This window comes from Nesoenas mayeri, assembly GCF_963082525.1.
Source record: "Nesoenas mayeri genome assembly, chromosome: 1".
Lineage (NCBI taxonomy): Eukaryota > Metazoa > Chordata > Aves > Columbiformes > Columbidae > Nesoenas > Nesoenas mayeri.
In genome coordinates, this window is record NC_137541.1 from 131,164,954 (window position 1) to 131,188,213 (window position 23,260).

A 23,260-nucleotide genomic window follows, 5' to 3' on the forward strand; every position below is an offset into this window, starting at 1 on the left:
ATACACATACCTTGGATGGGTGTACTCTTTGCTGGGTATAGAACTGGTTGGATGGCTGGGCCCAAAGAGTTGTGGTGAAAGGAGCCAAATCCAGTCGGTGGCCAGTCTCCAGTGGTGTTCCCCAGGGCTCAGTATTGGTCCCAGTTCTGTTTAATCTCTTTATCAATGATTTGGGTGAAGGGATTGAGTGCACCCTCAGTAAGTTTGCAGATCACACCAAGTTGAGTGGGAGTGTTGATCTGCTGGAGGGTAGAAAGGCCATACAGAGGGATCTGGACTGGCTGGATCGATGGGCTAAGGCCAATTGTATGATGTACAACAAGGCCAATTGCTGGGTCCTGCACTTGGGTCACAACAACTCAATACAATGCTCCAGGCTTGGGGAAGAGTGGCTGGAAAGCTGCCTGGTTGAAAAGTACCTGGGAGTTTTGGTCAACAGGCAGCTGAACATGAGCTAGCAGAGTGCCCAGGTGGCCAAGAAGGCCAACAGCATCCTGGCTTGTATCAAGAATAGTGTGGCCAGCAGGACTAGAGAGTTGATTGTTCCACAGTACTTGACATCGGCGAGGCCACATCTTGTATCCTGTTGTCAGTTTGGGGCCCCTCACAATAAGAAAAACACTGAGGTGCTGGAGCGTGTTCAAAGAAGGGCAACAAAGCTGTTAAAGGGTCCGGAGCACAAGTCTTATGAGGAGAGGTTAAGGGAACTGGAGCTGTTTAGTCTTGAGAAAAGGAGGCTGAGAGGAGACCTTATCACTGTCCACAACTACCTGAAGGGAGGTTGTAGCATGGAGAGTGTTGGTCTCTTCTCCCGAGTAGCAAGTGATAGGATGAGAGGAAATGGCCTCAGGTTGTGTCAGCGAAGGTTCAGATTAGATATTAGGAAAAAATTCTGTGGAAAGGGTTGTCAGGCATTGGAACAGGCTGCCCGGGGAAGTGGTGAATTCACCATCCCTGGAACAGTTTAAAAGGTGTATAGATGTGATGCTTAGGGACATTGGTTAGTTGTGGACTCAGTAGTGCTAGGTTAATGGTTGGACCTGATGATCTTACAGGTCTTCTCCAACCTAAATATTTCTATGATTCTATGATTAATGATTCATACAATGATTAAATATCAGAAACTTTACAAATGTGAATTTAAAAATATAATTTTAAATAAGACATATTTTTGACACTTGCAAAAAATTACATCAAAGTCCTTTTAAGTACCTTTGACTTCTTTGTCATTCTTGAACCATCTGATATCAGCTGCTGGTTTACTACCAGACGTCTTGCAAGTTAGCTGCATCCTCTCTCCCTCCATAACTGGTGAGGTAAATCCAGTAATTTGTGGCTTCTCAGGAACACCTAAAAAGGAAACAAGCAAAATATCTCTGATAGTGTCAGCTGCTGCCACGAATATATGACCAACTTAAAGTTTGCTTCATATGCTCTAAATTTTGGGAGCAGAATAATTAGTTCCTTGTCTTCTATCAAAATTGAAATGCCAGTTAATCCTGCTTCCCATTGCAAATAAACTGTCAATCTGTACCATAGTTGATTCTAAAGAATTAAAGAAAACATAAATTATCTAGTTTTCTACGGGAAACAGATTGTATTTTAAAAACTGTGTTATCTATGTATTTCTGCATGCAGTTCTAGTATGACTTGCTATTACAAGGTTTAAAATGGTCTACAAAGCAAGCAGGATGACAACGTATATTAGAAGTACAGCTGTGAAAATACAATATAACTGGCAACAAAAAGCTGAACTGGTCTAAGTTCAGAAGGGATGTTTAAGCATGAATTATGAAGATGTTAATACAAAATCCAGGGAAAAGGGAGGGTGAAAGTAAATACAGGAGCTACTTTATCTTCAGAGAATACATAACCAAAAAACAATAGGTATAATCACAATTCAATTGTCTATGGAGTATTTTTCAGCTGAATCCAAGTTCTTTGAAGGAGGTTGCATAATCATGACATACTATATACAGAATATTAAATTTGGAAATAGTTGTTTTTCAATGAACCATGGAAAACTTTTTAAAAATAATGAAGAGAATTGAGAAATTGATCACTACATGTATTAATCCATCTGACTTCCAAAGACACAAGAATAACTTTTTTTAAAGTGATACTGATGACTATAATTTTAAAATCTCTGAAAATGTCATTGTTATAACATGCATCTGCAGCACTTTGACACATTCATATTTGTGGCTAGATAAAGGAATCAGTCACGGTAATTGATCCTGTGCTGTGTATTTCACAATTTAGTTTGTTTACATCTCTTATCCACAATGACAGATTATGTACATAAAAACCAAGCAGCAGTACCTATTGCATAGTACATTTCTGTAATAAATTTACTCCTCTCTTTCAAGACAGAAAATGGTGTCTACTATAATACCTTGACACTTAAATCTTCTAATCTATAACAGAGCAGTCAACAAAGAGATTATTAGTTCATAAAAGGATAATTTATCTGATTAAAATATGTAATACATTTCAATGGAAAAGATCTCCTTTTCAGATAGAAGGTGCTCCAAAATGTTACTTTGAAATAGAAAATTAAAAATACAAAATGAAAACAGATAGGCATCTAAAACCTTGAAGCTTTCTTTCTTGGAAGTAGCTGATGTTGCGAATATTTCATTAAACCCTCCCTCAAACTGCAGGTAAAACGAGAACAGCTGTGATCAAGTTACTTTGGTTAATAAATATTGGCTAGATTTTTTTTTTTTTGTCTTTGCCACACCTTTCTATGTCTTGCTGCCACTTAAAATGTTGAATTGGTCTACTCATCTATTGTTTAGATCATGAGATGCCTCTCTACAGAAAAGATTAACTGTAGGCAGTTGCTACTCCAGATTATTCTACTCTGAGTGGGTATTTTTTGTCCTTAATAGCAAACTTTTGAAGATTTTTGTAAAATAGTCTCACAGGGACTGAAAGGAAGATGTATTTCACATCCTATGCACAAAACCAATTCCCTGGCTGGATTAATGTGAATATTACTGGTGCAGAGGACATCTTACATCAGTCCTATTAAATTCAAACATCTGCCTGTATATATAAAAATGAAATAAATAAAAATCAAATTAAAAAAAAATAGTCAAGTTCAGGGACAGAAAAAGGAGAAAAGAATAAAAATCAGTCTCTAAAATCATATAACCTCTTAGGTACACAGGTGTGTTTCAATGAACTGTAGCAATTTTGGCCAATTGGGCTACTGACATTCATAGAAACATATAAAGCTTCAAGAAGAAACTTCATTTCCTGGACATCTCTCAAAATGTCTTGCTTTTCTATGTGTATCTATAACCTTTGGAGAAAACAGCAGAGCATTTAGAAGATAAAGCATAAAAGAAACAGCAAACTCAGTGAAAATATGCACTTTATAGACAAAAAAAAAAAAAAAAAAAAAAAAAAAAGAAAAGAAAAGAAAGCAGAATGAGAGAATGAGACAAGAAAATGCATAGCTAAGGAAAAATGATAAAGCACTAAAACTCGTTTTGATTTTATGCGTTCTGATTTTCTCCTCTCTGCCCTGTACAATATATTGTTAGGAGATGAATACATGCACCTTCTTCGCACTTCTGGTGCTTGGGATGTAGAGGTTATGTCCATTTTATGGAGCACTCATGCTGCGATATTTGTGTGCTCCCTAATTCATTATCCTGCCACAGCACAAATAGCAAGAGGCATGTTATTTTTCAGCACAGCAATATGAAACAATAAACTTCAGGGAAACAAGATCAGACATTTACATGTATCTTCTGACAAGCTTTAGAAAAGTTCATTCTTATCATAATTTGCCAAAGCCTGAGAAGTTTAACACTTGCTTCTTCGTGCTCAGCTATTTATACTTACCGAGAACGGTAAGAAAAGCCTTGGAAGTTTTGACAGGCATTGTAAATAAAGAGCAGGTATACTGCCCTTCATCCGACAGAGACACGTCACTGACACTGATACTCAGTTCATGCCATGAAGCTCGGACCAGCTCAATTCTGTTGTCCCTCAGAGCTGAAAAACAAAAAAAACATAAGGTAAGAAACAGCACATTAACCAAGTGTGGTACGTTGTACAAGAGGCTCTGTGATGTAGTCTAGAGAAATCATGGCCTAGAATACAGGGATACGGCCACAGTTGTCTTTCTGCAGAGCAGTTTGTTTTCTCTGTGGAATAAAGTGCAGGAGTTCAGCGAGTTTTTGAATAGTGTGCTAAGTGACTTGTAATGTATATAAACCTAGAAATTAAGGGACTTTAGTTTCTTTGGTCTTCCTCTGAAACAAAAAAGTGACTTTGATTTCTGTCCCATAACAGCTTTGGTCAGTGCCTAAAATAACTCCTTCCTAAAACCTTTTTCTTTTTCACATATTTATAAATGTATCTGAATATTAAAAATCCTGTTTCATCTACTAACAAACTATATTTTCAACTTAGAAGTCTAGAATTGCACAGCTTGCCTACAGATTTTTCTCACATCCGTTACTACTCATATTGAACTGGAATACCAGATTTCTCGAATGCTCAAAGGATATTTCTTATTATGAATATATTGAAAGTTCCACTTCTACATGCATATATAATACATTTAAAGATTTGAGGTAATTTAGGATAGCGGCTTTACTTTTTTGATTATGATCAAACATCTGGTCTATCAGAAAATCCTTCCAAACAAAATTTTGTTTCCATGAAGCCACTGAGGCAAGAGGAACAGATAGATTTACTTAAATTCAAAATGTCACTTTAGCTAATGTCTTGAAATTTTAAATATTTTAAAGCCTATATTTAGATGAACACACATTTTCTATTGAAAACTACAACAACAACAAAACCACAAACAAACAATGAAAACATTCCTAAACATTCAATTTCTCTGTAGTGAAGTTGTTTTGGGAATCTACATATATTAATTAAGTCTTTTGGCAGAATAGAAATACTAGCATAATAAGTAAGTTAACACCATAATTCTCCTAAGAGAACAATAAAAAATCCTCTGTAACTCAGAAAGTGCTGCATATACCTCTAGATTCAAATCTTTGACCTAACAGCATTTGAGTCTATTTTTATGGTCAGCCTCTGAAATCAAACTAATACAGGACTGTTATAATTACTGGAAGAGCTATGTTTTGATTTGTGAGAAGAACCATGGTGTTGAAGTCTCTAATGCTGTTTTCACTCACCTCTTTCTATAGTCCCTAAAGGCTCTTAGATATCATTCTCCTAACATTTAAATCTCCAAAAAGAAAAACAAAGCTTTACTGCGGTTCTTTTGCTACTAAATCTAGATGTTTCCGCCCCATTGTAAGGCTCTCCAAGTGCTGCCAGTTCAAGATGATTTACACCAAAATAAGCAGCTACAGTGAATATTCAGCAAAAACGTCATTTGAATTTGTTGTCTTCTAATGCTAGCATTCAGATTTCTTTACAGCAATCTCAAGCTGAATTTACTGGCTATTTCAGGGTAGGCCAGCTAAAGCTTGACTTACTTATTCTCTGCAGGGCCTGAAGACTGAAAGGTAACAGCTTAAGCAGACCTAACATACAAGCATGTCATGAACTGCTCCAAGGCACTTCAAAGTGACTGAGATTGTGTGTAATGGACAGAGTCAAAACATAACTTCGACATCTTCTGACCAGCCACAGCAAGTAATAAATAATTACGTAGTATATAATATAAAATGCATATAATGATGGAAAATACTGGCAACATTAAAGCAAACAAGCAAGCAAAACAAAAGCCACAACATGGAAAACTATGTACATACCAATATGCTTACACAACAGCCAAGAAAAACAAGCTCAAGAAAACAAAAATCCATAGAAGCAAGCTTCTACCAACCCAGAACAGCAGGCAAAGCTGATGACTCTGTCTTTAGTAACCAAAAGCCCTCACAATAGGGAAGCTGTTGCTATCTTTGAGGAAGTAGATGGGGATTCAGAATTCATTTCTCAGTTTTTCAATTCTACTCAGATGCAAACTGAGCATAAAGAAGAATGGTAGCTTATTTCACATTACTGACCCTTCAAAAATATTTTCAAAATGACCCAGAGCTTTGAAATGGTTTGATTACGTTTGATTACTACCATGCCCATATATATAATTTGGAGAACAGCATATGATTTTTTATTTTTTTTTTAAAAAAAAGGACCTTCTGCATCCCATAATTTGAAAGTGGTGAGTTTTGCCTCTCCTTAATCAGAAATTGTTTAAAAAATAATGCAGTATATAATCTATTATTGTATTTTATTTTGTTAAAATTTTCAATTGCTACTGCCTCGTGATAAAGATTTATGTAGCTGTTGAAATACTTTCCTATAGATCGGGCAATATGAAGAATTTCATGCACTAAACAGAACTGTAATGAATTACACTAGAGCACAAATGGTCTATAGGTGTTGCCAATAGCACACCACTTTTGATCTAACTGGCAGTGAAAAAAAAGCCAAAAAAAATTGAAATACAAACCACCTCCATCAACTATATTCCCACTGCTCCTCTCTCATTTCCTCCCCTCTACACCTTTTTTAGCCTGTGTACAACAGAGAAACTGCAGCTCAGCCAGTTTTATGGAAAACTGGTAAAAACAGCCACTGAGCAAGAGCTGATATAGATGTTCCATGTTTCAGCCTGAAGTTAACTTTTATTGAAAGAACACAAAGAAATAATTTTATAATGGAAATACCAACACAGAGCCTTTGCAAAAAAAATGTCGCAAATAGCGTAGTGATAATACTCCTTTGCAGGAAAGCTATTTGTCAGAAGCATTTTTATAAGTGCTAAGTCTAAATGCAATTAATTATCTGTGCCATCAGTTTCAAACCTAAACATCTGTAAGCTTTCCTGTCTAGGCAGACTTGAGACCAAACCAATCAGAATTCTACTGCTATTGCTTAGACAAGGCTAGCACTTACATGGAGTCTTTTTAGAATCTTATTTTCAAACCTTATTCCTACATCTATATCTGTATCCCTAACTATATTGGTTTAGAAAGACATGAATTCCTCTTAAGAAACTCATTGCTATGGTAGATGCCAGAACTGGTTTGTTTCCATTTTCTGTGTGAGGTACATTTTGCTAAAAGGTTGAAGTTGGATCAGAGAAAAAGTGGCTGCCTGTCTAGCCCTGGCTCCTGCACCCTGGGGCAGAGAAAACCCTCTGGGAGAGGGTGACTGCTCCCTCGACCAGCAAATGAACAGTTGGTGACATTGCACAAGCCAGGAGCACTTCTAGCCAGACAGAAATCTCCAGGCATGGAGACTGAGTAGAGCCGGGGTCTTGCTCATGGCAGAGAGTAAACTCTTGATGGGCCTGTTTGATGGTGCAAAGAAGCCCGTGGAGCCGGAACAGAAGCCAGCTACTGAAAGGTATCAACTGGAAAGCAAAAGCTTGAAGGAGAAGACATTCTCCTCAAGGAGCTAGTGGATGGGAAGCAGATTTATTTACAATACTCTGTATTCCATCCCTTTCAGCAGATCTGAGTTCTACTTGTTTCAAGAGTGATCTAATTTAGTTCACTATTCTCTCTTTAAAGGATATGAGCTTCAAAAGCTTTCGATATACTTTTTGATTGCTCTTTCTTTGGAGCGAGAATTGTCCCCAAAAGAGCAATTTTACTACAAGGTTCAAGCCAGCTTGAGGCTCTACTACAGTAATTTAAATAAAGTACCGTACCGTAAAATACAAAATGTTGTCTCTTTTTTAATTAATAGCTGAAAACAAAAAGCAGAACATGTATGGGGACATTCTGCATGAATTTGGAGTTTGGTATACACCAATAAACAGATTTTCTATATACTGAAATGTCCATGCATTGTTCAATACAAACAGCAGTAAATATTTCTAGCTCCCCACAAAAAAAATAGAAAACATACTAAAATACAGCTGCTGTATTGTACCCCAGTGACAGTATTTATTCCTCCACCTTTTAAGAAGGTTATACAACTAGCTTCATTTTGTATTTCACAAGGTAGTTTCTGAATACTTTCAGTTGCATTGTGGTAATGACTAGACAGACCGGGTGAGCCAGAAGAGAAAGTTTTGTCCTTATAGGCTCTACAAGCTCCATCCCCACTTGATGTGTGTGGTTTACCAACCTCTCTCCTACCTATGCCTGCTCATTCATAACCTTCTCTGGAAGCTTTTTCTTTTTTCCATTTCATTTTGTCCGAAGTCAACCCCCTTTTCCTGGGGATTTTAACCTACATACAAAATCATTACCTTATCAATAACTTGCATACCTACATTTTTGCATGATACGGAGGTGTTAGAAAAAGGGTAAATAAACTGAATATATATTTGATTTCTGGAAAATACACCTTTGCCAAAACTATAACAAGGAACACTATCACAGACGCCTCCTTCCCGGATTCTTAAGTTGCAGGTACTTACAAAAAATATAAAATGGAATAAGAAATAAAATTGCATAGTAAATTCCAGTATGCTCTAAGTACATTATTTGTTCTTCTGTAATTCCAAGGCACATATTATATAGTTAATTAGAAAGGTATGAAATAATTATGCACAAAATACTTGTTCCTAAGCAGATACACTTCATTTATTTTACCTGTCAGTCTCTTTTTCTGTAGAAAAGATTTCCTTTCAGAATGTTTTCTGACACAGAAACAAGCAACCTTGATAATTTGCATAGTTTAGTTTATTATGAATAAAATATACAGTCATGTATCTCAGCTGCATTAATTAGCAATTCTTGAGACTCACGGCCACTGCAATAAACTGGTCTCTTTGTTCACAAACACAAAAAGCTGCACTTTATGTTTTGAAAAAAATATTATGATCATATGTAGTGAAATCTTACAATAGGAATTATATCAAAGAGATTAAAAAAAACCTTAGAAATTCACACTGTCATGGAAAAAAAAAAAAAAAAAGCCATATTTCATACTGTGTGGAAAAGGGAGTTGGACCTGTTAGATATAGTGGCCAGAAAGCAGCATCGCTCATCTTATTTATCTAAAATGATTATATCTCATTAGTATTTTGAGTGATGAGTGATATAGTTGAAGAATGGGGAAAAAAACAACCAACCAACCAACCAAAAACAAACCAAACAAACAACTAAAATCTCAAATCCTCCAGAGTGTTTCACAGATGTTTTGACAATACTAACTTGACATATGCTGCCATCCTAGGATTCACTCAACAAAATTTTCTTCCTCATGTTAGAGCTGTTCCCTCTGTCATGGGAATAATGTAACCATTAGTTGGAACCAGAAAGATTTCTGATAGTCTACACGTTGTGCTAAACTCCCAAAAATTTAATACTTATGGAACTGAAACCATCCTTCTGATTTTCAGATTCCAACTTTCTGAATGCAGCACCATTGACTAATCTGAAACAGATTTCAAGGGATTTATATTGTGTTTCCAGATACACTTGGATGTACTTCAGAAGGCCTTTTGCCTTGTTCCCGGTAAGTTCAATATATCAAGGTGCCTATAGGGGTGATCTACAGCACTTGCATATAGTTGAGCATTAAAATCTGTCAGGCCATAGACCACTACCACCGGGGAAAGAAAAAACAGAGACAAAAGGGGAGTAAATGGAAGAAAAAAAAAATCTATTATTGTTATTCTGTGCTCAGTCTTCCAGGCCATCATACTTATTTTCAAAACATTTCAACTTCCTTTAAAAAAAAATAATGTACTCTTTAGTCTGTTATAGTATGAACAGTTTGCACATTTCGAGTGATACACAGTTATTCTGGTAATGCCTAACCTACCTAGTAGGAACTTGCATGATATCTGGACTCCTAATATTTTAAAACTTCTCAATTATTTGTACATGGAAAGAAATTATTTTTCCTTCCTCTTTCACTTCCTGTCATGCTATTTGATTACTTTCATACAAGAAGGGATACAAGACTGTAGCAGTGTGGATATTTAGTGATCTCATGTTTTCTATTCTCACATGTGGTGAGGCAATCTTTAACTCTCATTGGAAATCAACCCCATAGCATTGTGTCTGTAAAACTATCACTTTTGCTTTTATTACTAGCTGGTCATGACTGCAACAAAGCCCAAAGGTTAGAAAGATAGATGATCTCTTAATCAGTCTAGGGTCACGACAGGTTTCAGTACTGGGACAGAAACACTGAAAATTAGTTTACTTTCACAGGTAATGCTAATGTAGAGGGAAAAGCACTTGGTAATATGTTAGAAGTTTCTATGCAACCTGTTAGACTGGCTGATGTATGTACCATTGGAGTCCTTTAAAGGTGACATCATTTCTAAGTAAAATTAGCAGAAATAATAAAGAATTGAAGGTCACAATACCGTGGACAGATCTTTGGCTAATTGGCTGTGAAATTCTCAGATACATGATGATTTTTTTCGCCATTAGGAAAGTGATTAGTAACACAGATGAGTTCACACAGGCATTCCAAACAGCATCTTTCACAGTTTCGTGTCACTTAGGTATTGTGGATACTTCACTCATTTTTTGAACCCCTTCATGTACTTAATAAATTCAGGGCATCACTGAGTTTTGCAGAAGATGCTAAGTGAGGTTTTTGAAATGGAAGAAAACATAATAATCCTTGGAGATTAGTTTTATTTTCATTCCAGTGTATTTATATTTCTCTTTGAACTCTTCTGAAGTACTTGGTTATCAAAAGGAAGAAACAGGGTCAATAGGAATATACTACTTGTACCTCTAATCATCTGGTCATCTTCTACTTTATGCTCTAGCCTGCAATCTAAAAAAGAAATAACTAGATTGTTTTCAGCTGACAAATACTTCTGGGATATTTGATTAGGTTATTTAGAGAATAATGTTCAAGAGCAAGTTGCATTCTGTTTTTTATATTTTTTTAGATTTTTTGCACTTTGGATAATGCATATGTCTAGGCACACAGCAAAATGCCTTCATTGGAAGAGATGATGACAGTCTCAGTAACAGAGGCATCTTCTCTGTGCTCACCTACTCCTCTGAAAAGGCCAGAGCACTGGGGACCAAGACACCTATCCGTACAACATTATCTATTATTTATGAGGGTGGGCTATATTTAAAGAACAACCTTAGATACTTCGGAGGAATATCCAAATAGCAAGATAATTTCTTCAGCAAAATGACAACGTTTCTCTGTGTTCTGCAATCTAGATAAAATGGAAACAGTTTAGGGTGACTTCTGACGACTTATGATCTTGAACATATTCACTCAGTGAGGTTTCTCCAACTGTCATCAAAGGACAAAAGGAGGCCAGGATGAATATATGCTCTTCATGAATGGAATGAATGCAGTAAAACTTTCTTGCATGCTAGAGTTTCTGCACTGAGCTACATCTTCTCTCACAATGACTTTCTGTATTCTCTTCAGTTTCTCTCCTTTTCAGAGTCTTCAAGAAACATGGCAATATGCAAAAAGAGAATAACTTATTTTTAAGAATGTTCATAATGCCTGTTTCTGGAATTAAAGAGGAACTGCACTTATGTGCTGCTTGTCTTTTGAGAATCTTACAGATGACAGTTATTGAGATCTCTGGGCTGCCTCACATTTTCATGTAAGAAATTTAAGTTTCAAATCCTTCCAAAACATATAGGTTTTTAACTATGAAGATGCTATATTGTTTTACTGTGTTGGAACAGTGTTTAACTATACCTCAAAAAAATGAAGCAAAAATCACATTTGTCAGAATGAAAAATTGTCTTACAAGGTCTGCTCATTTAATTTCTTCCGCAATGAGGATTTACAAGATTTGCTACTATACTAATGCAACTGGACACGTGACATAGCACAGTACCCAAGAAAATATTTAACAATCATACTTCTGAAATATGCAGCTGCAAAAAAATTAAAATTGCAAAACGATCTGGCAAGGTAAAAGATGGACAGAATTAAAACAAATTATATTTAATAGATAAAAGTAATTGGTAATTTTATATACCAGGTTGGAGACTGATATTTTGAAAGCAGTATTGCAGGGAAGAAGCCCTGAGGATTACAGAGAAAATTATTTAACTGTATTTTCAAATGCAGCACCATTCTAAAAAGACAAATCGTATTCTGTGTTGTACTGATCCTGGCAATTACGGTAAAAGGAAAAAATAATGCTACAGTATTCCAAAACTGTATATATATATATCATACTGTGTCATATATGGCAAATTACAGAAAGAAACAGGCTCTCAGTTGGAAATGTAATTTCTGAAGGTCTACTGATGGAACACTACTGCATAAGTAATAGTATGAAAATAATACAATGGAGAGCTGTAATAACAGTCCACACCTACATAAGGAAATACTAATAGAAGTTGGAAAAATAATTTTTTTTCTATAATTTTGAGGGTAATACTGAAAACACAAAACAGTATGTTTCAGGCTAAATTAGAGTTCATTGTAAGTGAGAAATATTAGATAATGACATCACTGAAGTAGAAGGGATAAATAAATACTAAGCCTCTTGCAAACTGAAACAAGAGTACACAGATTATCCAGTTTGTTCGTTTGTGAAGACCAGACTAGGCAATTTTTCCTCATGCTACTGATGTTGATACTAATCACTGTGTTAACAGTACTTAAATGATTGCTGAGAGAGGCAGAGCTAAGTTTGTTTAGGTATTAAAAACCGTCTAGCTAAATAGCAAAGTGGTCTACCAAGAAAGTCTACATATTTTAAAGAACATCAATTATACAATATGGTCACTTTTTCCTCTTCAAGAGACTACCCTTTACAGTCAATGCTGGTGACCTTCATGAACAGGCTTTAGTCAGCTTTGGATGCCAGGAATCCTAGGGGGTAGTCAACAACTCAGCCAAATTTTACACTCTTAACACTGCTGGAAATCCAGTTCCTCCTCAAACCTGCCCATGTGCAAGATGTTCTTCATATGCATCTGCAGGTGACCATGTCTTAAGGAAGATGCAGAACTGTATTTCTCTAACCTTGTAGATGATGACATTACAGTTCTGCTCATTCACTAGCTGAACTTGATGACCCCATCATAATGAAAATGTTTTTAGTGGCATGAATGAGTAATACTTGTGGTACAGTCCTGTTTATGGTATTGCTTCATATTTCTTGGAAAACCACCACCCTCTAACTCTCAAGAACATGGTCCTGTTCAAACATACTGCCTCAGCAGAATTTGGAGACACTTTCTCACTAACGATCTGAGATCTCTCTGTCAGTGAGAACAGCTACAAGATGCCCCATTCCTTCTGCACTTCATGATCACTCATGTAGATACATAAATTAACATGGTTCTTCCTGTAGCAGATGGATACATTGGCTGGACATGCAGTAAGAATACTTGTTCATCCTAACTACATTAAGGAGTCAGACTCCCTAAAGTCCTGCTGCAGTCAGTGGAGCAAGACAGCTTCCTTCAGAGGCCAATTAAGAACAGGTCACTGTCTTGAAAATATTAGACAACCTGAACAAAATAGTGAAGAAACTGTCAACGATTGATGACTATATCTGCAATCAATCTAGCAACTGCTTCCAGTACCAATGTAGAGTCAAATACTAATATATATGTCGATACTGAAGATATTAGTGGTGTTACTGATGACTTTCAGATCTCACTATTGAGGGAATTGAAACATGGAACAAAGTATGAGGAGACATCTGAGATGAGTCTAGTGCAATTCCAGAGAGAATTCTCAGACAGCTCTTTGGTGGTTTCAGCAACTTTTATGATGAAGTCCTTTAAAATTCTATTAAGTCTCTCATCCGGCCTATCAGCAGACAATCTGCCTCTGAACCACAAGTACACAGAGGCTTACTGTTTTGCAGGATTTGTCTTAGTTTTTCTGATGCAGATGTGCTGTGAAGGGAACAGTGAGAAATGGTGATGGAAACACATAATTAAGGAATTGGAGGCTGAGAGACATGGGATTGTTTAGCAGGAAGAGGCAGCAAATTATGAACTTAATGCAAATGCAAGAGAAGATTTGGCAGCAGATGTCAAATACTCTGAGGAACTTGACCTAATTGGACATATTTGGAGAAGAAAGTTGGACTAGGTGACCTCCAGAGTTCCTTTCCAATGTGAAATGTTCTGTGATCTTGTGATTCTAGATTTTTTTGGGGTAAATAATCTGTGTAGCACAAAATTCTGGAATGTGACCAATCCTGAAACACCAACAAAATCCCCAGCTTTTGGTGGATATTCACAAAGATTTATCTTCTTTAGCTTTTCCTGCACCTAGTTTGTGCAAATACGCTTCTTGTGCAGCTATATTCTAAGAATGTGGTGACTTCACAAGTGCAGCAATATAATATTTGGAGTCCAGAGTGGTGGCCAGACATATTCACCAAGTATTACTGAACATCATTTGGAAAAATAAAACAAATATTTGACAGACAACAGCATACTAAGTGCTGATAGCTGCACTGAATAAAAACTCCGCTATGAATAAAAGCATTATTTAACAAACAGTAGATACTGACAGTAATAGATTATTGGAATCATGTTACCATTGGTAACATTTATCTTCAACATCTGACATTTTCACAGCCATCCACTTATGCCAGATATATTTGAATAAACCAGAAGAAACTTGTCCATTCTTAACATATATGCCTAAACAAAAATCAGCTGAATGTATCCTGGCTTTTTGATTTAGAGATTTATGCAGGCATTTTCTTTTTTAAGAGTTGAAGACAAATATTCTTCTGGTTTTTTTCTGCAGTTCAAATTGTAGTAGTAGTAAAAGTATTTAAGACATTAATTTGAAGAGCAAATACATAGAGTACAATTTACAGCTACATAGCTAGAGAATGTCACTTACCCTTCGCACTTGTAACAGACGATTAATCATATTGGTTCTCATACAGTGCTTTTCTTAACTGGTATAATCGGAAGACTCACTAAGAAACCATCATAACTAACCTGCCTTCAGTTTATTACTTTTGAAGGATAGTTTTGTATATCATGATCGTCATATGAAAGGAAGCATTGAATATTTAAAAACTGCAAGGAATTGTTCCAGTGTTGACTGCTTTTTGTGGCTATTTTTAGTAGACTGTAAATCACTGAAGTATTGGAGAAACAGTCGAAGAATTTCTGAATCTACTGTGTACTACAGAATTGTATATAATAGATCAAGAGTAACTTCCAGTTCTGCTTCACAAGCTGTCTGAGACATGGCACAAGTCGAGGAGGTATTTGGCCTTCAGGGCAGTGAATGTTACTGTACTCTTTCTTGGGCTTGTCGACAAAGTGCCCGTCAAAGGACATTAATTGCACATTTGGATGATAATATGTTCACAGCATCAGATATAATAAAGAGTGCTGTAGTTACAATCTGCAACACTGGATACATGAATGTTTTTGGTGTCCAAGTTATAATATCCCATTTTTAATTATACTGTGTCCTTGATCCCACCTTATCTCTCTTCACGTCAGAGCTGATCCACTTAACTCCGCTTTACCTTAGAATTCAACTAGTTTTTCTTCCTCTACAGATACAAATGTTAAGACCTCAGTTTTAAAAGGTATTTAGAAAAATAAACCTGTTATCTATACACCCGAATCTCCTTTCCCATCTTATACAACTCCTGCCACACTCAACAGTTTTGGAAAAAATGCAGACATCAAATCCACTTCTGCTGGTACACAATGATGTTTTTAACAGTACCACTTTCAATAAAAACAGTGTTTTTTCTTCTGTTTTCCAAATCACTTGCAAACTCTGTTTGCAAAGTTTGATGCTTTCCTTGGATCCTTCTCTTGCCCTTCTTGAATCAAGTTGTTTCCAAATTCTTCAACCAAACCTTACTAGATTAAATTTTATATTTAATTTCTTTCTACTGTAACATTCTTCAGTATACCCAATATATGTTTATCTTCCAACAGACAATATTTGACCTGCCTCACTGATCCCATCCTTTCCTCAGTTTTTCCTCATCTTACTCTTCATCTTTCTTCCTTCTTTTTGTTTGAAATCCTTCTTGACTTCACACATACGTGGGTGTTGCCAGTCCTTGGAATAAGCTGTCTTGGACTCCAATTATTCCTCCATCTAGTCTCTTCCTCTTCTCCTTGTCAGTCTTTAATTGATAAAAAAAGCTGTTGGCATCCCTCTTAGCAACACTTTTCCCATTTTCTGTACTAAATAATTTTGTTTTCTCTGTGTGATAGATAATTCCTATATAAGAATGAGGCCACTGAAAGAAATTAGAAAATAAGAATGGGCTAAACCAATTGCATATGAAATATACATCGGGAATACTGATTAGCAACTCTTTAAAAGGGAAGAGTACATAAAATTAATTAATTTCTTTATATTTCCAAATATAAACTCTAAAGTACACTTTATCTTTTCTGTAACAGATGTGCAAAAATGTAACAATTGCAAATTTAAATTACTTTACATTTATCAGCATCCTGAGCTGTATTAGAAAGAACTTTGCCAGCAGGTCCAAGAAGATGATCCTCCCCTCTGGTCAGAACTGGTGAGGTCACTCTTGAACTACTGTTTTCTGTTCTGGGCTGACCCAGTAAAGGAGACACAGGGACGTACTGGAGTGAGTACAGCAAAAGGCCATAAAGGCAATTAAGGGACTGGAAAAGAACTTCTACCATATAAGGCGAGGTTGAGAGTGCGGGGACTGTTCACTCTGGAGAAGAGAAGCAGATCTCATCAATGTTTATAAATATCTGATGAGGGGAGTACAGAATATGGAGCCAGACACTTCTCAGTAGTGCACACTGACAGGACAAGAAGCAATAGGCAGAAACTGAAATGCAGGAAACTCAACTTAAGCATAGAAAAAACTATCTTAATGCGAGGCTGCTCAGACACCTGCACAGGTTACCTAGAGAGGTTGTAGAGTCTCCACCCTTGGAGATATTCAAAACCTGACTGGATACAGTCTGGGACAACCTCCTGCTCTGGCTGATCCAGCTTGAGCAGGGTAGTTGGACTGCATGATCACCAGAGGTCCCTTCCAATCTCAGCTATTCTATGGTTCTCTGATTCACACAACTTGTATCACACTACTACAGGGAGGGGAAAAAAAAAAAAAAAAAAACCCAAACCCAACATTCCTCCTCTCCTTCTTTTTGGATTTTCAGTTGTTTTCTTATATTTAATAACTGATATCCCAAATAGCACTCTGCCAAACTGTACTGAAGACAACTGTCTGAGGACTATCCATCCATAGAGATAAGGCTTATCTGGCACTGTTCATATGTTGACAGATAAACGTGATGATATCCTCTGGAAAAGAGTGCTGTTCTGAGTAGGTCCTCCCATGAACATGTCTTTTCCCAGAACAACAAAGAATTTAAAAACTTTTGATTGCATCAGTGAAAATGTTTCCAGATAGAACAACAGAAAAGAAAGTGCTGGAGAGAAGGGAGCCTGCCAGATGTTCTTGGTGAATACATGTGGATGAGCTCTCACCTGCTCCAGGATCATATTCTAGATGGTTGTGATTTGTTCTCAGTTCCTTTTGCTACTTGTAGGATATCAAAAGCTTGGGCCCTCAAAGAAAACTTTTGCATCAACACTGAATTACAGTATCACTGTTAGAAACAATAACAACAACAACAACAACAACAATAACAACAACAGAGTTTTGGGAGCTCTAGCAACTTTGATCTTCAGGGTCACCGAAAAGCCCAATGAATTACCTCTGTACCCGGAGTAAATTTCCTCATTGAGAAGGGATGTTATTGCTAGCTAGAAATCTAAAATATTTCCTCCTCAGACCAGCAATCCCATGGTGTTATCAGGATTTGGATGGAGCTGAAGAAATCTATTTAAGAAAATCCCTAGTAGACACGCAAAAAAATGAGTTCTATAATCCAGTTATTAAAGGTGCAGTCATGAAATACCTGCAAATGCTGACTTACTGAATATTATTTCAAACCCTCTATGCTTGATAGACAAGAACCATACTAGATTACTTTATTTTGAAAAGGTTTATTCTGAGAGCAGGAAAAAAAATCATACAGTACTTACTAAACCTCAATTAAAAATCTGAATTAAAAAACAACCAACCAAAAAACCAAGAAATAATATTGTACAAAAATGCTCAGAGCTAATATTTTCTCTAGTTGCATCCTGTATCCTGAACAGTGATAAATTAAAACAAAATAAATACCTCACCACTGGCACTGGAAAGGAAAGGAAAGGAAGAAAAGAAAAGAAAAGAAAAGAAAAGAAAAGAAAAGAAAAGAAAAGAAAAGAAAAGAAAGGAAAGGAAAGGAAAGGAAAGGAAAGGAAAGGAAAGAAAAGAAAAGAAAAGAAAAAAAAGAAAAGAAAAGAAAAGAAAAGAAAAGAAAAGAAAAGAAAAGAAAAGAGAAAAGAAAAGAGAAAAGAAAAGAGAAAAGAAAAGAGAAAAGAAAAGAAAAATAGCAGAGTCTGCAACCATGTTGATCTCCAGGGGACAAAACAAAAATGAAATCTTCATATGCAAATCTGTCTTCCTAATTCTACCAACAGACATAAAACTTTATGTGGATTAAATCCAAAAAGGAGCAAAAAAGCCTTTGTCTCCCTCAATAGCAGTTTAGGTGCTAGAGTTCCTTAGAAACTGCTTAAATTCAGAGAAAGAGGAAGGAGGGGTAAAGACTGGAACTACTTGAACATATGGCTCCAGCCTGCCTATCTAGATCCAAGACAGGCAGCTACAGATGAGCCTAGATGAAGCATTACTGACTGAGACAGTCAAAGTAGGATGGAAATTATGATTACACTACTCTGCAATGTGAATTGCAGTAGCCAAAGTGATGTCTTGAATTATTCTGTGAATGTAGTCACTGATCATCCATTTTAAAATTAAATATATATTGTTCCCTGTGAAAATGAAATCAAAAACTCAGTTCTGATCTCCCCCCATTATGGAACAAATCAGATAATGTAAATCAAGTGTCATCTTGTAAGGTGATTTCTACTGGAATAAATTTGGTAGCTGAGACAGTCATGTCAAAAAGCCACTACAACAATATCCAGGAAGCTCTCTAGCACTCTGCACTGTTACTTGGTCTCTAATATTTCTGTCAATTTATTAAGAAATAGTATCTAGCTCAAGTTGTGGGTGAAGCTACCACATAAAACTACAGCAAATATCAGAAACACAAACTCCTGTGCCTAAGGAAAACCCTTGGATGCTGCTGAAATCCTTCACTTATGCAATGACAAGTGCCTAGCTGAGTTGCTGAGCTCATGTCTCTCACGATGAACAAATACCTAAGGGCAATTGCCTGATTTCTTCTGGGTCAATTAACTGCATGGTTGAGAGGATTGGGAGGGTGGATCCTATGTCTGCATCATGGTAATTCACAAACAAGGTGCTCCTCCACCTATTTTACCCATGAGCTCACATTCTTAGACATTCTTAGAGTTAGCTGCTAGGTCTCCTCTTGCAAATGAGGTGCAGACTAACTGATTCTCCAAAACCTACCTAGTTACTGTCACCTCCAAAGTTCTGGCTGGAGATGCTTGCTCAGAAGGGACAGATCCCAGGACTTCCAACTCATTGACCATCTGCATATCATCACCACTGGACTTCTGGGCATTTGCTATAAGAAGTCTCCTTTGAAACTGCCCTACTTTGTATGAACACACACTATAAACATATAAATATATATTAATGGAAGCAAAGACTTGAACATTATTTTTCTATGTTTCTTACCCACTAGCTTGTCTTCTATTTTGCTTCCTACTGTGAATATTTACAGTGGAATAGCTTCAGGAAGGCTTGAGCAAGAAAGTACAGCATCCAGATGGCTAGGACATTCACTGAGAAGGCTGGTAGATGAAAAGTCTTATTACTGGTTTGTATTGGAGACTGTGGCAGTTAAAAAACTTCTCCCTTCCTTACCCATCCACTAGCAGTGAATGCTCTACCTACCTGGCTACTGCCTAGACCAAGCAGACTCTTCTCCATTTTCCCATTTGTTTCCATTGTTCTCCATTTTTCCATTTGTTTCTTTGTTTCAGTTTAAAGATTTGACCTGGTTTAAATGCAATCTTTTAAAGATAAATGGAGAATCCCAAGAATCACTAAATACCTCCCTGTAGGCTGAAGTTGCTTGCACAGGCTCTATTCCCCCTCATTATGATTTCTAATGTTTAGCTTACGTATCTTCTGCTTCAGCTTGCCATCTTTGGAGAACCTCACTCTTAATTTGTCTTACACTTTCCACAGATTTCCCAGAGAGCTGAAATATGTGGTTTGAAGCAGACATTTCCTATAGTTACATATGCCTTTCTGTGGAACCAGGCTATTGCCTCCCTAGTGAGGAAACACTATAGTTTTCATTAAACTATCATGTGTTATGAAGCTACTAACAAAAGCCAAATGTTGACTCTTTAACCTCTCAACACACTTGTTTTTAAAAGCCAAACACTTACCTAAAAGAAGCTCTTTTTTTTAAAAAAACATCTCAAAGTTCTCGCTACTTGTAATATTAATGCAATTGATGTTTGAATGTATGAGGTATGAAAAGACCAGAACCGGGGTATGCATAGACCAGAACTGATTGAGTGATGAAGATGCTTATTTTTCTAATTTCTGTTTGGGTGTACAGGGAAAAAGGGTAACATTTCCATGGCTGAAGTTAAAGACACCTCTTGTCAAAAAAACGGACTCTGGTAACATCAACAATATACAATCCATACAGGGTATGCGTATCAAGTTAGAGGAAAAAATGAGGAAAACAATCGTTAAGACAAACAGCAGACTAAACTAAACCTGACAGGCTTGAGTGATGACATAATACCCTCCTACTCTGTGATGGTGACACAAAAATGCCAAAGGACACAAAGCTGTCAGTCTTGTTGTTTATCTTCTATCTAAGACTAATAAAAGGAGGTTGGTGATTGACAGAACAGACATGGGCATAGTCCAAGACATACAGTTTGCACTCTGTTCTAAAAATGTATTGATGGTTTTAGGGGTGGTTTATTTGTTATTGCCTTTTTCTGCATGACTATTGTGATTTTTCACAAACTTTTGATATAACTTTTAAAAAGTTATAATTGCTTTCTGAAATTCAAGATTATTAGTTATAATTGTTGATATTGCAGTACCCTAGTAATTTACTAACAGTGTCAGCTTCTGGATAAGTGTCCAACTTAGTTGAAAACAGAACTAAGTTTTGCATAACATCTTAGGTTCGATCATGATGAATAATGGATAATCAAATATTTCTATTTTTAGCTGTCTCAGAAAACAAAGCCTAAATGTATTCTGCTACATCAGCTCCTCACCACTAAAAATGGAAAATGACACAGGTCTCTATAGAGCACAACACTGATGCAGCACCATTTAATTTTAGCACATAAATCTTATAAGGCAGGTAAAACTACAAAGAGAGAGAACAAGGAACACTTTACATAGTGAAGTGTTACTAAAAACAAGTAACTTATTTGGTTATTTCCCCAATCACTGTGTAGGACACATTTGGTAGAAATACTCTGAAATGAAACAAGTATCTTTCAGAATTCTGCAGGATAATTCATTGGAGAAGTCTGTGTTATTAAAAACACGGGAGACAGCATTCTTCCCTAAATAAATGTGTCTGTGTGCATGTGAGGATGCAACGACAATAAGTCTCAAATTATTCTGCTTTATTACTCAAGAACCTCACACAGTTGAAGAAGGAACCCAATGGAGCCACACTGTCTTGCAATTCATTTCTTTCACTGGAGGGGTTGCACAGGCCTGTGCTAGCAAGGTACATCTTTAAGAATTCCAAGAGATATCTTCTCTTCTAAAAGCAAATACACATGATAATAAGAAAGGCATTTTGTTCCTGATTCACTCTTCCTCTCATACAGAAGCCAGCATGGAGAGGCACAATACTGAGCGGCAATATGTGTGTTTCCTACCAATGCTGGCCTGACACCCTGCAAAGCATGACACATATTCCTGAGGAACACATGATCTGTTTCTGCTTTGGATCCTGGTTTGTTGTTCGACCTTGTCTAGAGTCCTCTTAGCTCACCAAGCCTATGAATTTTGACCTCACACAGTGACAGCAACTTCTCCTTCTACCTAACACTTGCTTTAAAGTGTTATTAGGAGAAAAATAAGGTGCCTGAGAAAGGTGGAGATTCAGTTCTCATGCCAGAGTGGACTGGAAAGCATTCCTCTATTGACACAGAAATACAAATTAGCTGAGTTTTAACAGCTCTATTCATCTCCCAGTTGTTGAGTGCCGAGACAACAGTAAGGACGGAAAGAAAGCACTTGGTTGGAAAAGCTGAATTGAACAGGCATTTCACTATGCTTTTATTAATAAGTCCTATTGCTGTATGTCCACATGTTTGCAACCCTGGCATCTGAGACAAAAGTTCCAATTCTGATCTCCTCACTGACTACAAACCAGTTTGTCCTTCTCTCCCATATTTCAGTGATTTTGACTGATGACAAATACATTGTTCTAGATTCAACAAATCATTTTGCTTTAAGGTTCTGCTTTGGCAGTAAATTTAACACTAGCCAATGCAGGCACAACAATTCATAATGTGAAGGATAATCAGAAAAATTCCCTCTCTTTCCTGTACTACAACTGCCTTACAAGGCAGTTATATGTATTATAATGAGACATGTGTCAGTGTGCACCATTGTGCTACAGGCACATTATTCCAGCTGTTGAAGTTATTTCTCTTTGGCATCACATCATAGTACCTGAATCCGCCCCCCAAGCTCAGAAATGCACACCCTATCATGCCTTATTACTTCAGTAATATAGAAAACTTGTCTACTCAGTGAACTTAGCAGCATGTAACTCTTCCTCTATCACCTTGCCCTGCACTCCACTCACAAGTTTCTGGTGATAACAGAGTATTTTATTGTTATTTCAGGTGCAGGAATCTGCCAGATTTTCAGCCATCTTGTCTTCCCTGGGGCAGGATAAAATATGTGAATGAAATACATGGCTGGAATAGAGGGGTTTTTTTATTATTATTTGCTGAAGTGTGCATTAGCTGAACTGCTTCTTCCTACTGCAGTGTAGCTGTTAGCCTTCTTAAAGACATCAATACCTCTTACAAGCACATCCCTAGAAATTTTATATAGAAACCATTGCATTTTAATAAGAAGATCTGTCCTTATTTTGTCTGCATTTTTTGTTCAGAAAATAGGGACTTCTTGCTATTGTTAACAGCATAATAAAAAGCATCTGATAATGCTGGGTCATTTCAGTCTGATATATTTAAAGCAGTAACACGATACATTGACTGCCTTTTAAATATACAGTCACAATACCACCTCTCTCTGTGCCACACTCTGTAGAGGAACTCAGCAACAATTAAATGAAAGTATTTAAACAAATTTGCGGTT

At 36.7% G+C, this 23,260-nt stretch overlaps 1 protein-coding gene across 2 annotated transcripts in view; it reads right to left on the reverse strand.

Moving 5' to 3' along the window:
* The window catches only part of CADM2 (cell adhesion molecule 2), a gene marked incomplete at its 5' end in the record, with an annotated part of 673,112 nt that overhangs the window by 130,373 nt on the left and 519,479 nt on the right, over positions 1-23,260 (reverse strand). The window contains 2 exons of one of the 2 annotated variants that reach the window (XM_080344633.1): positions 1,213-1,350; positions 3,859-4,011. In XM_080344633.1, the coding sequence (XP_080200759.1) occupies positions 1,213-1,350; positions 3,859-4,011 (291 nt within the window). Of the gene's footprint in view, positions 1-1,212; positions 1,351-3,858; positions 4,012-23,260 lie in introns of those variants that run through there. The other variant, XM_080344634.1, reaches the window with a different exon arrangement.